This window comes from Dreissena polymorpha, chromosome 4, assembly GCF_020536995.1.
Source record: "Dreissena polymorpha isolate Duluth1 chromosome 4, UMN_Dpol_1.0, whole genome shotgun sequence".
NCBI classification, from domain to species: domain Eukaryota; kingdom Metazoa; phylum Mollusca; class Bivalvia; order Myida; family Dreissenidae; genus Dreissena; species Dreissena polymorpha.
The window spans coordinates 16866767-16885791 of NC_068358.1; the positions used below are offsets into that span (position 1 = coordinate 16866767).

At 34.5% G+C, this 19025-nt stretch overlaps 3 protein-coding genes across 25 annotated transcripts in view; 2 read left to right on the forward strand and 1 right to left on the reverse strand.

Moving 5' to 3' along the window:
• The window catches only part of LOC127875987 (TBC1 domain family member 1-like), a 277043-nt gene extending 265424 nt beyond the window's left edge, over nucleotides 1–11619 (forward strand). For 19 of the 21 annotated variants that reach the window (XM_052420795.1, XM_052420794.1, XM_052420793.1 and 16 more), the window contains one exon: nucleotides 1658–11619. In XM_052420795.1, coding sequence (XP_052276755.1) covers nucleotides 1658–2206 — 549 coding nt within the window. In that variant the 3' untranslated portion in view covers nucleotides 2207–11619. The remainder of the gene's footprint in view (nucleotides 1–1657) is intronic. The other 2 variants (XR_008047590.1, XR_008047589.1) reach the window with 1 other exon arrangement.
• LOC127875989 (WD repeat-containing protein 17-like) overlaps nucleotides 1–19025 on the reverse strand; it is a 245600-nt gene that overhangs the window by 148476 nt on the left and 78099 nt on the right. The window lies entirely within an intron of this gene.
• LOC127876006 (uncharacterized) lies at nucleotides 15744–18204 on the forward strand. Of its 2 annotated transcripts, XR_008047591.1 has the most exons (5): nucleotides 15744–16207; nucleotides 16534–16823; nucleotides 16966–17176; nucleotides 17345–17622; nucleotides 17904–18204. XR_008047591.1 is itself a non-coding variant. In XM_052420832.1 (4 exons), exons 1-3 carry the CDS (start codon nucleotides 15975–15977, stop codon nucleotides 17361–17363), a joined length of 435 nt encoding a protein of 144 aa, XP_052276792.1. In that variant the 5' UTR covers nucleotides 15744–15974; the 3' UTR covers nucleotides 17364–17622; nucleotides 17904–18204. The 2 variants fall into 2 exon arrangements, 1 of the variants encoding a protein (XP_052276792.1); XM_052420832.1 differs by lacking the exon at nucleotides 16534–16823 and having other exon boundaries at nucleotides 16966–17148.

Genomic DNA, 19025 nt, shown 5'->3' on the forward strand with positions numbered 1-19025 from the left:
GCTGAAATTAGTACAAAGGCCCTGAATACACATTTTCAAATGGGGTTATATTGGAGTTGGTTTTTGGATTTGTCAGTCTGCATAAAAGCATTCAGTTTGTGCAGCAAATGACGTCCACATCTCTCAAATGATTTGATTAAAACTTCAAATGTGTCATCTACATGAAGTGTACATGTAGTTTCATCAGGGACAACACTTCTGCTCTTTTTTTAAAGAAAAGATGTCATTTAAATGAAAACTACCATTTTTGACTTGACATTTGACACAGCCCAGTTTTTCAAGAATAAGGCTAATATATTATGTCAAAGCTTTGACATGTTGGTCAACTTAGACATTTTGAGGATCAGATTGATTGATGTGCCAATATAAATGGGTTTAATGTATGTCTTATTGAGAGCCTAACATTGATGACAGGAACATCTCCTGGTTGCATGATTTTAAGTGCATACAACTGTGTAAACCCACAATCAGAAATACAGCAATTTCAATTCGTAATGTTTTCTATTAATATAACAAAAACCTAAGGCACCATCAGGGTGCTACAAAGGTCTGTTTTTAAATATGCGATTGTTGGTGTGTGACCAATTTATGCTGATATATTTTTTAGAACTTTACAAATCTAAATTGTTTGTCACAAATTACACTTATTGTTTTCTGTTAATGTTCTAACCCTACTGCATTTGTATGACACAGTTTAAAACAATGTTCCGACCTTATTGCCGGTGTTTGACACAAATAACGCACACACATTCATATAAATAATAAATGCAGGTATTTCCCTTTAATAATACAGTTTTTACAATGTATTAAAGCCATTGCCGGTATCTGACACCGATTACAATGGTATTAGACTTGTTCTGGGAAAATCTGGTTTAATGCATGTGCGGTAAGTTTTGTCTCAGATAGGCTTGTGCACAATCCGCTTTGATGGTATTTTTCATATAAAAAAGTCTCTCCTTACCAAAATTTCAGTTAAGGAGGAAAGTTTCATTCTTGATTAGCCTGTGCAAAGGCTAATCTGGGATGACGCTAAATGCACATGCAATATGACCAGTTTTTCCCGCAAGTTGTGTTTTCTTAAAAGCTGCACTTGTGTTTCATGTGTTTGACACAAATTACACAAGCATTGTTATGCCCCTGGAGCGAAAGATCAGGGGTATATTGTTTTTGGCCTGTCTGTCATTGTATTTGTCCGTGTGTGTGTCCAAAACTTTAACCAAAACTTTAACCTTCTTCATAACTTTTGCAATATAAAACGTAGCAACTTGATATTTGGCATGCATGTGTATCTTATGGAGTTGCACATTTTGAGTGGTGAAAGGTCAAGGTCATTCTTCAAGGCCAAAGGTAAAAAAAAATAATCAAAAACTTTAACCAAAACTTTAACCTTCTTCATATTGAACGTTGCAACTTGATATTTGGCATGCATGTGTATCTCAAGGAGCTGCACATTTTGAGTGGTGATAGGTCAAGGTCATCCTTCAAGGTCAAAGGTCAAAAAAAAAATCAAAGCGGCGCATGAGGGGGCATTGTGTTTCTGACAAACACATCTCTTGTTCTTACAATGAATTAATTCCATTACAGTTGTATTTACTCATTGCAGTGGCACAAATTATTATGGTATATTTTCTAAAAAGCCTTCACTCCTCTGTTGCAGGTGTTTGACCTTGACATTTCCAAGCAGCTGCAGTCGTACGAGGTGGAATACCATGTGCTGAACGAGGTCATGATGTTCTCCCCCCCTCAGAAAGGCGACGGCGACCAACTGACAAGGCTGGAACAGACCAACTTGAGTCTCAAGCAGCAGAATATGGAACTCATAGAGAAGCTCCAACACGCACACAGCCATGAAAGAAGTCTGGAGATCATGATAAATAATTTCCAGACACATGAGGCCAAGTTAAAGTCCCACATTCGAGCATTGGAGATTGAACGGGCTGCGTTACTTAACACGGTTGGAAAGTTGCAACAGTTGGTACCTGAAAAGGAGCGGATGGGCCTTGATTTGTGCTTGCCCACTTTGACTCCCAGCATGCCTGTGTCACCGGTGCATCATGGGAAACCTGCTGCTGCAGAGAATTCTGGGAAGTTGGTAGGGCATGATGGGATTGCTATTCCACCGGAAGTGAGTCAGACTGCAGACGACAGTGCCAAAAAAGCAGATTTTCCCAAGTCCGCGCGATTTAGACCCGATCGACAGAGTTAGTGCTGGTTTCTTTGTGAAGATTTGTGTAGGACTTTGTTTTGGTAATTGTATTATTCAAGTAACATGCAGTGCTGTTTAACAGGTTACTGCATGTGAGTTTTTGTTTTTGATTCTCTTTAAAGACACTTTTTATCAACAGATTAATACAGCACGTTTGTCTGTTAAATTGTTTTTTAGAAGATCAGGAATAAAGTTAGGTGTCATAAAAGTCTTGTCTTTCCCCAGATATATAGCTATAAAGGGTGTCATTAATTGATTTGGTGCTTAAACGTTTGGTAACTTATAGAATCATAATGTAAGTATCGACTTATAAGAAGGAATTGCTTAAATTGATGGTTGAAACTGTAAGTATTCATTTTATCATTTTAAAAGAATGTACTCTTAAACCAGTTGATTCCAATTCGTTTTGCAACTTTAAGCCATAGTAATTTTCTGAATGTAATAAGTACACTATTTTAAGGTAGATTTTGTTAACACATGTGTGCTTTATAATAACTTTTTAAGTGTTTAATGTGATCAATTTCTGGGTTCGAATTCAAAAAGCAAAGTGTTCTCTGCTCTAAACACCTTTTATTTAATGTGTTCCTTTTACATTACTCTTTTAAGATATATGACAAACCTGTGTTTAATATTTGGTTTATTGCTTATTTATAATGATAAAGCTTCATGAGGAATGTTACAAATGTTAAAGAAATGAAGCTGTATTTTGCCAAAAATATATTTTGGTATGTATAATTCAAACTATTGTCACCTTTATGTAGATATATTAAATATATCCTATTTTTTTGTGCTTGCCTTTTGAGATTAATCTTTTTTTGGCTATGTTGTGTTAAGGCCGATGTTGAATAATATCTTTTAGAGTATAGATTAATACAAAATATATATTTCTCTCATTCAAATATTTGCTAACAAACAAAATAAAATTAAGTCCAATCTTGAATGCCCCGCATGCATTCATGTAAATGTTATGCGTGCGAAACTGAGCATTATTGATAAATCTTTGCCATTATTTGTCTTTCATTTAAGTATTTTCATGTGACTCCTAAAAAGGTGTGTTTGGTATTATATCTTTCCACTGCAATATCAGTTTTCTGTCTAAATACCAAATTTGTATGTAATACTAGAGAAATACTCAATAGTGAAGTAATACATGAGTGTTTGACTGTGTTGACATCAGACTCAACAGGTTACTGACACGAGGTATCATATTCAGCAAATGTAAAGGACTTCTCTGACTGCCTCATAATTCAGGAATGTGAATCCTATACTAGAAATGAATGTTTTGAAAAAAGATGCACGCTTTTGATGTTTTGTAACCAGTATACCTACTCATAAATGTTTAGGAGATAACTGACTAGATAAATACCATACATTACATGTTGCTCAATTTTGTGCTTTAATCATAAACACAGTTTTGAACTTCTATGGTTAATTGTGTAAAGACTATAGCCTATGTGTAGTCAAGTGTAAAATTCGAATGAAATTTGAAATTCAAGCTTCGTATTAGTTTGCTGTGCAAAACTTTGTGCTTATTTCTTTGTTTATTGTTGATGCTCTTAATCTTGAAGTTGGCAAGGTTTTTATAGCAGCCTTTGCTCATTGTTAAGCCCTCATTGTGAAGCTTTAAGGACGTTAAAGTAATTCCCTTTATTCATTCCCTTTCATGTCTTATCCATGTTTTTGAGGTTTATTAAGTATTTTCAAGAAACTTTATTGAAATATCCCATTTATTGGTATAACTGTCATTTTGAAGGCTTACTTTTGCTTCTTTTTGTGTTTGACAAATCTTTTAACTAATCCTACATGAATGTTCACAACTTTTTGAACAGCATTTGAAGATTGTCATAAAGAACAACAACCAAATTTACCTCATTGATGCATTTTAATATTGTTAAACATGACTTTGTCTTCAACGTGTTTATTCCTTACCAAATATTGCATAAATTACTGTATTGTTTTGTTCCAAGTTGTTTTGTGTGTGCTTGATGATACATTGGGACCAAGGACTACAAAATTACCTACCGAATATTGTATATTTTGCCATTTCAATGCAGGCTTTTAATAGACAGGTTATTCAAGTGTCCATTTTTATCACATCACTGTCTTTCATGTTGTGCTACTGAAAACATTAACATTATTAACATGATTATATTGATATTGTATGTGCTTGAGTACAGTCCATAAATATTGCCTAAAAATGAAAAACTGCAGAAACCAATTTGATCCTGATGAAAAACAAACAAAAAACATCAACATTGAACTCTGTAAAAATGAAAACATTGGTGAAACTTTTTATCAAACAGCTGACATGAAATACTCAGGAGTAAATTGGTTAATTGGCATACACATTATTTTATATTATTTCTGTACCAAGTATTTTTCGAACTTACACATTTTAAAATTTCAGTTCTGAAAATATGTTTTATTGAAATAAACGCTATTAACATTTGTTAGAACAATACCAATACATGTATATATGTTGGGAATTATATTGTATGGACTACTGTGTTTATAGCTTATTTTTAATTATTAAATATCACTTATACCTTCATCGGTTGAGAGATGCTTCCATGTTAATTGTAAGACAGAATTATAACTGAGAATCTGTCCCCGAGCTGAAATCACAGCATATATACCAGCACCAAAATTTAAGTATTTCAACGAATAACAGCTTAATTGATTAGTCAAAGCTAGACCTAACCTAAGATTTTATATGCATAAAAGGACATAAGCATGCTCGATCTCAACTTTAATATGCTTAAGTACTTGTACATTTTGTTTAGACCCTTGTCTCATGGTTTATTACTGGTAATTGTAACCTTTTGATTAAGTAAGTAGGATTTAAAGAAATGTTTTTGTTTAAGACTTCTTTAATTTGTTTATATAAAAATACATATTTTGCAGAGGTCTAATTGCTGAAGTTGTAATTATTATTTTCATGGGGTCAGTAATTTGATGTCTTTGATTTTAGATTTACTAGTGTTCACAATGCAGAAATCTTATTATGCTTTTAATGTAGATTGTTGTAATATTTTTACCTTGTTTATAATGGTTGGTTGTGTTTCTTAATTGTGTTATATTATAGGATACACAAAATAACAATGTTGAAACAATAATGTTTGCATGCGAATATACAACTGGAGCATTCTTTTTGTCATGAGCATGTATGTGGTCTACTGGTAATGCAGGCTTCATTATCCAAGGGTTGCAAGATTGAGCGCTTACCTCTTTCACTGCTGAAACCGAATTATGAAGGCCTGTGCAAACAGTTTGGATCCAGATGAGACGCCACAGAACGTGGCTTCTCATCAGGATCCAAACTGTTTGCTATTCTGATAGTATCCTTTGAAAAGAATCGAAAAAAATGCTAATTTTAGAAATTCAGCAGATGACATTTTAACAGACATGCAAAGGGTTACTCCAACTCATCTGACGCTTGTCTTCCTTGTAAGACCATTTCTGCTAAAAAATCCCCAAGTGTACTGAAGTCTAAAATTAGCAATTCAAATATCTTAATACACCATTGCAAAATTAAAGTTCTGTATAATTGTAAAATGTCTTTATGGCAGGATTTTTGTTTAGAATAGACCGCCTTTAAACAAAAAGTATATAACTTAAGGCAGGAAGTATTGTCCCTGATTAGCCAGTGCGGACTGCACAGGCTAATCTGTTACATCACAATACTCTCATGCATTAAGCCCAGTGTGCCCAGAACGAGGCTTATATGTTTAGTCTGTACTGAATAAGAGAGTCTTCCATAGTCTGGTTATGGCTATAATTGCTGTTCTTCCTCCTGGCTATAATTGCTGTCCTTCCTCCTGGCTATAATTGCTGTTCTTCCTCCTGGCTATAATTGCTGTTCTTCCTCCTGGCTATAATTGCTGTTCTTCCTCCTGGCTATAATTGCTGTTCATTCTCCTATGGCAATAGAAACAATATCGAGGGTTGAATTCATAACTGGTGTATGTGTCACAGTTCATGACTGGTGTATGTGTCACAGTTCATGACTGGTGTATGTGTCACAGTTCATGACTGGTGTATGTGTCACAGTTCATGACTGGTGTATGTGTCACAGTTCATGACTGGTGTATGTGTACCAGATCATGACTGGTGTATGTGTCACAGTTGTTATAAGTACATGCACCATTTACACATGTTCATCCCTGTCATTGTCTTTAAGAAAGTGAATCTGGGCCTGTATTCACCAACCGATTCTTAGACTTAAGAATAAAGAATAGACTTAGAACCAAGAAAAATGTGTTCAGTGTTTGAATATATACAGGCCTCCACTGGTGATTATGTCATTAATAACATGTTCTATATGAAGAATAATATAGATAGAGATGTTTACTGCAGAGTTTGACTCAAAATTAAAGAAATTCTTGAATATTCTAATTTAAAGAATTTTCTTTATTCTTAGACTTAAGTCTAAGAATTGTTTGGTGAATACGGGCCCTGTTTCGATCATATTTTCTTTACAAACATATGTCAATAATGTGGCTTAATAATAAATGCATGTGTGTAAAGTGTTGTTCCCACATAAATCCCTGCTGATGGAGAGGCTAACAGGGAAGACACACACATGCATATTAAAGGGACTGTCAACCACGAATGACGAAAAAAGAAAAGTTTTAAAATACCGTATTTGTTTACAATTATTAGTTTATATTGATTAAAATATCACGACTGGTATATAACATTTCTTGAAAAAAGTTGTTAAGTTTTCATATTTTCAGTATATTCGGTAATAAATTTTACTGGGTACAGGAACCAGGTAACTACCAGTTAACTATAAATAACGCAAGTAGATTGATCATCATCTTCAAGTGGGCAACTCAGGAATGGAAATTGTGCATGAATGGTTTATATTTTATATACAAAATGATCAATCTACTTGCGTTATTTATAGTGTGTATATCGTTTTGTCACCTATTTTCGCGATGTACTTTCGATTTCACATCACGAAATTTAATTACAGAATATATTGAAAATATGAACTTTTTTCAAGTAATGTAATATACCCGTCGTGATATTTGAATCAATATAAACTTATAATTGTAAAAATACGGTATTTTGGAACTTTTCTTTTTTCGTCATTCGTGGTTAACAATCCCTTTAACAAAAAATCTGAAATATCCAGCATAGCAGATGTTTGTCTCAAAATTATCAAACATGTATCTTTTAAACATGAAAAGTTAATTTGTCATTGTAAATGTTCTAAAGATCTGTTTAAGTCAAGATTGCATCAGTATGTTTATGTTTTTGTTCTTATAGTGATATGTTTGGTGTCTTTCATAAGTATACACGTCCATTTATATTAGATTTAGACTATATATGTTACTATATAGCTCGGTGTTGGAAGTATACAAGCATGGCTACCCATGTAACTGATATAACTATTATATTCTGGAGTGAAAAACTAATTGAATGTACTTAGATATGTGAAACTGAAATTTGTTGAGGTGACCTTATGACATTTGTCATATCCTTATTACCTACCAAAGGCGGAGAGGTCTAAAATTGGGCTTCTGTCAGTCCGTCTGTCGGTCTCAAAACTTTTATATCAACATGGAACTTCATGGATGTATAAATATCAATGAGGAGAAGTGCCCTGTTTAAGAACCATAACCATTCACTTTCTTATACCCTTTTATTTTTTTGTATGATGTAACTTTTCATGCCTTTATCTCAGATGTGATACAACATTTCAGCATGAAACGTCATAGGTGTGTAGAAGTCAACGGGAAGAAGTGCTATGCACACAAACCATAACCCTGAACTTTCTTTACTAAGAGTTATTTCCCTTTGTTGTTTTTGTATGATGTAACTTTTTAAGGCTATATCTAGGATACGCTACAAGATTTCAACATGAAACTTCATGGGTGTGTAGATATCAATAAGGAGAATTGCAATTAATAAAAACAATTACCCTACTCTTTAATTATTACTCATTAACTATAACCCTGCACTTAATTATTACTCATTAACTATAACCCTGCACTTAATTATTCTACTGTACATCAAGGGATTTGCACCGAGCCATAAACAAAGTTTATTTGGCGGGGGATATCAATTCAACAAATGTGCTTGTTTTTATTAATTGCAATTAAATCAGAATTCTATTGCTCATATGTTAGTGAGAAAGGTACTACTTGTAAAAAGAAAGATTGGTCGGTATTTAGGCAGTGTGAACTACATGTATTATGTTTTTCTTCAATTGTTACAAGAGTATTAATTGTTTAAATGAAGCATAATTCTGTATTGCCTGTATATATCATTAGTGTTAGACTATTATAATAATCATTAATAAGAGACTATGATATGTCATGAGTATTAAACTGTGAGTCAGTATGGACTGAAAGCCTGTTTCACCATGTTATTCTTTGCGAATAACCTTTAATATCATGTAAAGAGTGCAATAGATGTTATTTTTTTGATGGACCATTTCACCATTAAAAAAAGTTTAATTTCATGAGTATTTTAGAACTTAACACATTCACAAATTCTGGTACCATATTTTGGGCATTTGAACAAAGAGAAACACTGTTTGATGACATTTAATATGTTTTGCAATGAAAAATATATTAATGGTTATTATCCCCCGCCATCGGCGGAGGGATATTGTTTTGGCTTTGTCCGTCCCTCCTTCCATCCGTCCGTCCGGAGCCATATCTTGGAAGTGCTTAGGCGGATTTCATTGAAACTTGGTAGTAGTATATATATGGATAACAGGATGATGCACGCCTAATGGCATTGTACACCCTCTGTTAATAACGAAGTTATGGCCCTTTGTATCTTGAAATAATGCTTTTTTGTGTGTCCGGAGCCATATCTTGGAAGTGCTTTGGCAGATTTCATTGAAACTCGGTATGAGTATATATATGGATAAGAGGATGATGCATGCCAAATGGCATTGTACACCATCTGTTAATAACGGAGTTATAGCCCTTTGTATCTTTAAAAAATTCTTTTTTTGAGTGTCAAATATAAAAATATAAATATATATATATACTTTTGTGTCCAGAAGCATATTGGCGGGGATATCAATTCAACGAATTTGCTTGTTTTATTTGTGATTTTCTGTATAATTATATTGCTTCAATCTGCTTTATATTATAGCAACATTTTTGGCTTGGTTTTTTAATATTATTTGAATCTATGTTTTTTGTATTAGAAGATATGTGACAGCCCTGTTCATCTTCACTGTGTTTTGAGCAAAAGTATTTTTGGCCCATGACTATGAATAGTCCACATTGGAATTTTAATCTTTATTGAAAATATTGACCAATGAAAATGCTTGTTAAGTCTGAGTAAAACAATAGCTTAATGAATACGTACAGATTTAGATAGAGCTAAAGAGAGTGGTTACTTTGATCAGGCCAGATTATTTAAGTTCATGTTTCATTTTGAGATTAATACCATATGAGCCGCGCTCTCTGAAAAACGGGTAAATTGTAATTGAGTAAAGTATTGTCCCAGATTGGCCTTGCAGTCTGCACAGTATTGTAATTGAGTAAAGTATTGTCCCAGATTGGCCTTGCAGTCTGCACAGGCTAATCAGGAAAAACACTTTACATTTTTGTTGTTTCGTTTGTCTAAAGCCATCTGTTTTTAGCAAAAATTCAGTTGAAGCGGAAAGTGTCATCCCTGATTAGCCTTTGCATACTGCACAGGCTACTCAGGGACAACACTTGATGCTGACCTGTGTTCCCAGTGAGCGAGGCTCCTATATTAGTTTCTTAACTTATTTAAAAGCAAAATAGCCATTTTATTTAGAACAAAGTATGTCAAGTAAACAAAGAAATTTTGCTCCTAAACAATTATACAAGTATAACTATATTTCTGCTTATTTTTATTGTAAATCATGTAGCTTTCTATTGAAAACTTGACAATTATTTGTGTTCCTCACTTGTATCTTACGTTATGTGGTACCCATGTTTTTAAGTCAAACTCATGAATGCAAATGCATCTTCTGATTGTAATAAACTAGAAACCAGGAATGCAACATGTTTTTATTTGAAGTGTCAAACGTTTGGACAAAAGCCTTTCAATAAACCGATTTTTGTTTTGACCAGAGATCTGACCGACTGTTTATTGACAGATATTTGCTTGAACGCGTGTTGCAATTTGTTTTATCATTTGTTTACGGTTGTCTATTTACTTTTGCGCCGAAGTTCATTCTATGAACTGAGCGATTCGTTTTATCAGGAAAATACATGAACAAACATTAAATTTCGGAAAAGGTAATGTCAGAAATCACAAAGAGCTACCAATAAATGTTCTTGAATATTGTCACTAATTATAGTATGTGTTGAAGCAGCTTTGTGCGCTCTATGCATCACTTTGGGAAAACGGGGCATAATTCATGTGCGTAAAAAAAACGGGGCATAATTCATGTGCCTAAAAAAACGGGTCATAATTCATGTGCGTAAAGTAACGGGGCATAATTCATGTGCGTAAAGTAACGGGGCGTAATTCATGTGCGTAAACTAACAGGGCATAATTCGTGTGCGTAAAGTAACGGGGCATAATTCATGTGCGTAAAGTAACGGTGCATAATTCATGTGCGTAAAGTAACGGGGCATAATTCATGTGCGTAAAGTAACGGGGCATAATTCGTGTGCGTAAAGTAACGGGGCAAAATTCATGTGTGTAAAGTAACGGGGCGTAATTCATGTGCGTAAACTAACAGGGCATAATTCATGTGCGTAAAGTAACGGGGCATAATTCATGTGCGTAAAGTAACGGTGCATAATTCATGTGCGTAAAGTATCGGGGCATAATTCATGTGCGTAAAGTAACGGGGCATAATTCGTGTGCGTAAAGTAACGGGGCAAAATTCATGTGTGTAAAGTAACAGGGCATAATTCATGTGCGTACATTAACAGGTCATAATTAATGTGCGTAAAGTAACGGGTCATAATTCATGTGCATACAGTAACAGGGCATAATTCATGTGCGTAAAGTAACGGGTCATAATTCATGTGCGTAAAGTAACGGATCATAATTCATGTGCGTAAAGTAACGGGTCATAATTCATGTGCATAAAGTAACGGGGCATAATTCATGTGCGTAAAGTAACGGGTCATATTTCATGTGCGTAAAGTAACGGGTCATCATTCATGTGCGTAAAGTAACTGGGCATAATTCATGGGTACGAGCGGTATACGGACCATGGACCATACGGCCCAGACTATACGGCCCAGATTAGCGGACCATACGGCCCAGATTATCGGACAATACGGCCTAGATTTGCGGACCATACGGCCCACATGTTTCTTTACGTCATGTACATTATTCTAAAACACGAATACACTACAATTCTGTGCTACCATTGTACTATGAATGTGTTAAAAATAAATACATGCTAGTATGTGTTTCGCTTTTGAAAATAAATAACACCGGAAATGAAATAGTTATTATTTCTCTCAGATTTTAAATTCATTTTAATGTTGTCATCAACTATTTATGTAAGCAATACACATCACGCAAACATTCACTTTAATCGACAGAATATATTTTAATAAAGTTGTAAATTAATAATTATTAAATTTAAAACATGCCGCGTGGTGAAAACAGTAATAAAATTTTATAACATAATTATTAAATTTAATACATGTCGCGAGGTGATAACGGCAATAAAAATTTATAACATAATTATTAAATTTAATACATGCCGCGTGGTGAAAACGGTAATAAAAATTTATAACATAATTATTATATTTAATACATGCCGCGTGGTGAAAACGGCAATAAAAATTTATAACATAATTATTAAATTTAATACATGCCGCGTGGTGAAAACGGTAATAAAAATTTATAACATAATTATTAAATTTAATACATGCCGCGTGGTGAAAACAGTAATAAAAATTTATAACATTATTATTAAATTTAATACATGCCGCGTGGTGAAAACGGCAATAAAAATTTATAGCATAATTATTAAATTTAATACATGCCGCGTGATGAAAACGGTAATAAAAATTTATAACATAATTATTAAATTTAATACATGTCGCGTGGTGATAACGGCAATAAAAATGTATAACATAATTATTAAATTTAATACATGCCGCGTGGTGAAAACGGTAATAAAAATTTATAACATAATTATTATATTTAATACATGCCGCGTGGTGAAAACGGCAATAAAAATTTATAACATAATTATTAAATTTAATACATGCCGCGTGGTGAAAACGGTAATAAAAATGTATAACATAATTATTAAATTTAATACATGCCGCGTGGTGAAAACAGTAATAAAAATTTATAGCATAATTATTACATTTAATACATGCCGCGTGGTGAAAACGGTAATATAAATAATACATGCCGCGTGGTGAAAACGGTAATAAAAATTTATAACATAATAATTAAATTTAATACATGCCGCGTGATGAAATATATTATAATTGCAATAGGGGTATGACACTCGAATAAGAACAGAACAGAACACAACTTTATTTACATCTCAGGCATACAAGTATGCAGTAAGAGGAACAATATATGTGAAGTTATACAATATTTCAATGCACATGTGCTTCGCGGTTAACGGCGTACCGTCAAAATACAGCTACAAGAGACAAAAACAAAAAGATAGAAAATTACAACAAAAAACAAACAGAAAAACAACGGTTATTGGGATAATGCAAGGAACAAAATAGCGTTGTATTTTCTTACTCGTATAAATGATGGGAAGTATTACAAACACCTATACAATTTACAAAACAATTCACAATACAATTCAGAAAACAATTCACAATACAATTTACACTTCAATTTTATGTATATTTGGACACACACACAACTAGGATAAAGGACGAATTATTTGATATTTCTTAAAAGGGTGTTAGCGAATTTACTAAATCTATGTAGGTAATCAACATTTTCTGTGGTCATTATATATTTGGGTTTATTAACACTAGGAACAGGTCTTGGGAACATATTTATATCGATTCTAGCGGTAGTAAAGTGCGTGCAGTTTAAAATGTAATGTTCTTCATTGCCGATATAGCCTTCATTACATAAAGTGCACAGTCTATTTAGTTCGGGTGTGCCGTTCCATTTGCCAGTTTCGATTGGGAAATGATGATTAGCGGTGCATAGCTTTAATATAGGTACATACTTAGATTTGGGAAGAAGCTTAAGGTAATTCTCAAATTCAAAATTGTTTTTAAATGAATTATAAAATTTTCCTTTGTTTGATTGGTTCAAGTCTGCATGCCACTGCTGAATGTATTGATCAATGAGTACACGTTTAACTTGTAATGATAGTGATTTCATACTGGGTGAGTTTTGTTCATGCCACACGATCGATTTGCCTGTCGTATCAAATATTTGTTTAATTTCAGATATCCATTTAAAGTTACGCGAGTTGTTGTTGATAAGGTTAATATACATTTTTTTAGAATATTTATTGTCATTTCCTAAAAGAGTTCTACTCCAAAAGCCTATCATTTTTGCTGTAAATAGTGACAGATAGCGGATATCTACCAAGTTCACCGTATAGCATATATGACGGAGTACTTTTACATGACATAGTAATTTTTCTTAGGAATTCTCTATGTACTCGTTCTATAATGTCTAAATTTTCGTAACCCCATATTTCACAGTCATATGTCAGTATTGGTACAATAGTATGATCAAAAAGTTTTAATGTTAAATCTAGTGGCAGATCTGAATTATTTGCACGGATATAAAGTAAATGCATTGCTTTTTTAGCTTGTTCGATATTGTTTTGGCGTGCGCTTAGAAATGAACCGTTAGCCGAAAATATGACACCAAGGTATTTGTATTGCTTAATAATTTCGATTTCATTTCTGCCAATGTAAAATTTATAGGGCGCGATGTTTCTAGCCCCAAATATGATTATTTTTTGTTTTATTAGTGTTTGCATTGAGTTTCCATTGCGTGCAGTATTCATCAAATGCATTTAAACTTCTTTGAAAATCCTTTCATCGTCTGACAGAATTATAGTGTCGTCGGCGTATAACAAAACAAGTATCTTCAGCCAGAGATAAGCACTAGATGGATCAGGTATTTCAACACCTTTACCTTCGCGTATAATAATATGGCTCTCAAGGTCATTTAAAAATATAGAAAAAAGGATCGGTGAAAGATTCTCACCTTGCCGAACGCCGTTTTCGCATGGGAAGAACGGAGACGAGTTATGGTCTAGGGAAACGCATGATTTGATATTTTGGTACATGTTATAAATAACATTAAATATTTTTCCTGTAACGGAGCTTGATAGCAGCTTTAACTAGAGTCCATTTCTCCAGACTTTGTCGAAAGCCTGAGAGAAATCTATAAAGGCACATTACAACTTCTTTTTATTTTTGCGCAGGGTTTCAATTAAAGATTGAAGAACAAATATGTGGTCCAAACAAGAGTGATTTTTTCTAAAACCTGCCTGATTTTCGTTTAAAATTTCACTCGATTCCAAAAATTTGTTTAGTCTCTCATTTTTAATTGACGTGAAGAGTTTTCCAAAACAACTTAATAATGTTATGGGCCTATAGTTATTAGGGTCGCTGCGGTCACCTTTATTTTTGTAGATAGCATAAATTGTGCCTTCAAGCCAGCTATTAGGCAAATGACCAGTATCAAGTATCATGTTGAACAACTTTACATAAATAGCAAGAAACATGTGTTAGTATTTTTTATATATTCATTTAGTATGTTATCACTAGGCCCAGCTGCTTTTGAATTTTTAAGGCGTTGAATATTCGCTTCAATTTCGGTCTCGGTGATAGGCCTGTTTAATTCCAGCGTGTCGTACGGGACCGGTTCACTTGTATCTAAGTTAAACTCATTGTTTTCGGCGCTATCATTACTATTTATGTTTTTAAAATGATTATAGAGCGAATCCAAACTCGGTGATTTCTTAGATTTTTTAGCGCCAATTCTATGTATATATTTCCAATATTCTTTGGGGCTCGTCGAATGCATTGTACGTAATGTTTGTGCATTTTTAAATATATATTGGTTATTTAAAAAATTCATAATTCTTTTGTAATTCTTACTAGCATTTTGTAACAAAGTCTTATTTGATAACGATCGCTCACATTTATATATGTTTTTGGCTTCATAATAGCAAGTTTGTGCTTGTTTACACTTAATACCAAACCATGGCCTTTTAAATGCATGATTGTATGAACATTGTTTGGTGTAAGTTTCGGCAGCGGCATTTTGGAACATAACGGTAATAGTGTTAGTTATTTCATCAATCGATGATGGTGCACAAGTGACTCGTACGTTTGTATATTGGATACGCCCTATTTATGACACCTACTGATTGATCTTATCTATTACAGAAATTGATAATAGACCCTAATGGATAAACACGTCTGTAAGTACCAATTAAAGGTAAAGTGTGATAATCGTTATAATTGTATACAACAACGGCTTATGTTTGCACATCGGGTGCGCTATTTATAACATAAATATTGATTGATGTTGATAATTACACCAATGCTAATAGAGTGAGCATGTCTTTAATTACTTATTAAAGGTAAAGTGTGACAATCGTTATTATTGAAGACAATATAAATATCAAGAATGGACATGGTCGTACCATATTCGATGAAAAATGCCTGCGCCTCTGTGTTTATTTTGTTTAAGGAGAATTTACTCCAACTCAAGAGCGGTCACTTGTGACCAGTGCCAACGTTGGCATCATATCCGATGTGGAAACACCGGGATATCGGAATAGGTATATGACGAAGCGGTTCGTAATCAGGATGAACTGCGTTTCGTATGCATGAGGTGTCGTCACTACGACGACTCTGATGATGACATGGATGTAGATGAAGTCGTCCACGTACTGCGGGTGCCCGATGCACCGACAGACATTGAAGCAACTCAGGCTGTTCTGTTGTTGCACGAAGAGTCCGGAAGTGGAGATACTATGAACGCAGTTGGAGCAGATCACTCAACGTCAATGTTTGACGTTAGTCGCCCAGAGCGTTCCATGGAGTCAGAAGCAGAAGAGACGTAAGTTGGCCGATTAAAAACTAATAACGTTAATAACACAACAATATTCCTATATTTTATATCATAGTATAGCAATTGTTAAATAATAATAATTACATTCCTATAATAATATAAAATAATACACCAAACAAATATTTGTTGCTCTATACAATTAATAAAAACACTCCTATATGTTTTACTTCTTTTTATAACAATAATAACATTTATTCAGCTACAAAGCTTATACTAACTCGCACATTATAAATGAATTTTTCAAATTATAGTATATATCGCATACGTATTTGTTATTTGATTAATGTAAAGTAATCAACAACGATTTCTTTCAGTGACCTCAACGATGAAACCGTCCAAGATGTCGTACTAGATCGTACACCTACGTACACTGTGGTGGATGGTGGTTCCAAGAAAGGTTCGCGGAAGCTAGTATCCAGTGAAGGCTATGCGTTTGTGGTGAAGAGAACCCTGGTATCTGGAGTGGCGATGTAGCGTCCGAGGAAAGGGAGCTGGTTGTCCGGCGGTCATCAAGCAAACTGGGGATGCCTTTGTGAAAGGAGCGCGGGGACACAGTCACACAGCAAATCCCGGCCTTCTCACCTCTGTTCAGAACGCGAAAGATGTATTTATAGTCGAAAGTATACAGGACTTTTTCGGACTGTTATTTTTATTAATTTCCACTTACTCGCTTTTAATTACAGAATTAACTAAAATGTTCAATCATGTTTGAAAGTTGCTAGTATGTGTTTCGGTTATTATTACAGATCAAAGCGGCAGCTCGAGGTGACGTGTTCGAGAGTGCACCCGTCATTGTCCGTCGGGTGTTGGAACCAAACGACCCAAACCTATCACCTGGTGCTCGAATCAGTGAGCAAAATTTGTGTAAACTTGCCAACAGGTGTCGCAAGAACATACGACCAACAGACCCAGTATCGACAGAATTTGAGGTAAATAAATCCCCATCTGTGCATAAAAGTTTAGTTAAAACTTATTTATTTAGTACTATAAATCGCGGCTTTAAGTGGCAACTTAATAACAACTAAATGACGTTAAATATAAATATAAGTCCGTATTTTGTTGATTTTTTTACAGTTGGTATATAATGGGCAATGTACAATAGTCCATTGAAAATTTCTTTTTCAGATCGATGAGCAGTACCTGAGCGATGCGCTCAACGATCCCTTCTACAGGGGAACGGTCACGGTAAAGGACCGCAGGCATGTGATTCTGGCGACGGACAAGCAGTTGGAGCTGCTGGCGAAAGCTAAGACCTGGTACTTGGACGGAACCTTCAAAGTCGTGAAGGCGCCGATAACGCAGCTGTTCCAATACATGCATTCGTGAAGTTTGAAGATGTAGTTAAGCAGCTGCCACTGTGCTTCATTCTGATGAGTGGTAGAAAACGAAGATATTATAAAAAGGTAAATATTGTATCACGCATTTGATAACTAATGCTATTTTCAGTATGGTTTATTTTCAGTTATTATTGATATTATTATTACCATCTTTTCAGGCGTTGCAGAAAGTTACATCGCGTCACATATTTGATAACTAATGCTATTTTCAGTTATTATCGATAGTTTTATTATTATTATCTTTTCAGCTGTTACAGAAAGTAAACTCGCATCACATATTTGATAACTAATTCTATTTTCAGTATGGTTTATTTTCAGTTAGTATTGTTTGTTTATTAATCTTTCAGGTGTTGCAGAAAGTGAACACTCTTCTCAGTGAACGGAAAGTAACATCGTTCGTTGTTGACTTTGAGGCCGGTCTATGGAAGGCTCTGCGCCAAGTGTACACGGACCCCGATATCAAGGGCTGTGCCTTCCACTTCGGCCAGGCATTGTGGCGGAAGTGCCAGGAGATTGGTCTCAGTACGGCGTACGAGAGTAGAGATCGAGTGTAAAAGTTGTTACGGAAGTGCTTCGCGCTCCCTCTTCTGCCACCAGCCGACATTCGTCCCGCGTTCGGAAAAATCAAGGAGAAAGGCCAAAGTGAACAACTAGTGTTCTATATATATGTGCCTGAAATTGTTTTTTTATTCGTTGTATATATATAAGTTTTTATTTTGTATTTTGGATGTCGATATTATATTAACAAACAATAAAGGAATTTACTAGGGTATCCATAGTTGTGTCCTTACACGATGAAATATTATAAAATATGCTTGAATGAAAATGAAATACTATACTTTTAATATGTTCTTAAATTTATTCATACAATACTTAAACGAACACTAAAGAAATATTAATTAAGATATGGTCCGTATGCTTTGCAAATCTGGGCCGTATGGTCCGCAAATCTGGGCCGTATAGTCCGCAAATCTGGGCCGTATAGTCCGATAAACCTTACACGATGAAATAATATAAAACATGCTTGAATGAACATGAAATACTACAATTTTAATATTTTCTTAAATTTATTCATACAATATTGAAGGAACACGAGAGAAATATTAATTGGTCCGTATGCTTTGCAAATCTGGACCGTATGGTCCGCAAATCTGGGCCGTATTGGCCGATAATCTGGGCCGTATGGTCCGAGAATCTGGGCCGTATGGTCACTAATCCAATTCATGTGAGTAAAGTAACGGGGCATATTTCAAGTGTTTTCCGGGATAAGCATGCGAAGTCCGCACGGGCTAATCGGGGGTGACACTTTTCGCCTCGAGTGGATTTCCGTGTAGAAGAGACATCCTTTAAACGAAAAATTCCATAAAAGCGGAAACAATAGTCTCTTGTTAGCGTGTGTGGATCGCACATGCTTATCGTCGACGACACTACGCGCATATAATTGGCCCTGTTTTCTCAGAGCTAGGCCG

What these genes read in the sequence shown, in the direction of transcription:
- LOC127876006 (XM_052420832.1), top strand. Translation starts at nt 15,975, where the DNA reads ATGAGGTGTCGTCACTACGACGACTCTGATGATGACATGGATGTAGAT. An exon ending in GAGTCAGAAGCAGAAGAGAC is followed by an intron (nt 16,208 to 16,965) that starts GTAAGTTGGCCG and finishes TTATTATTACAG; the next exon opens with ATCAAAGCGGCAGCTCGAGG.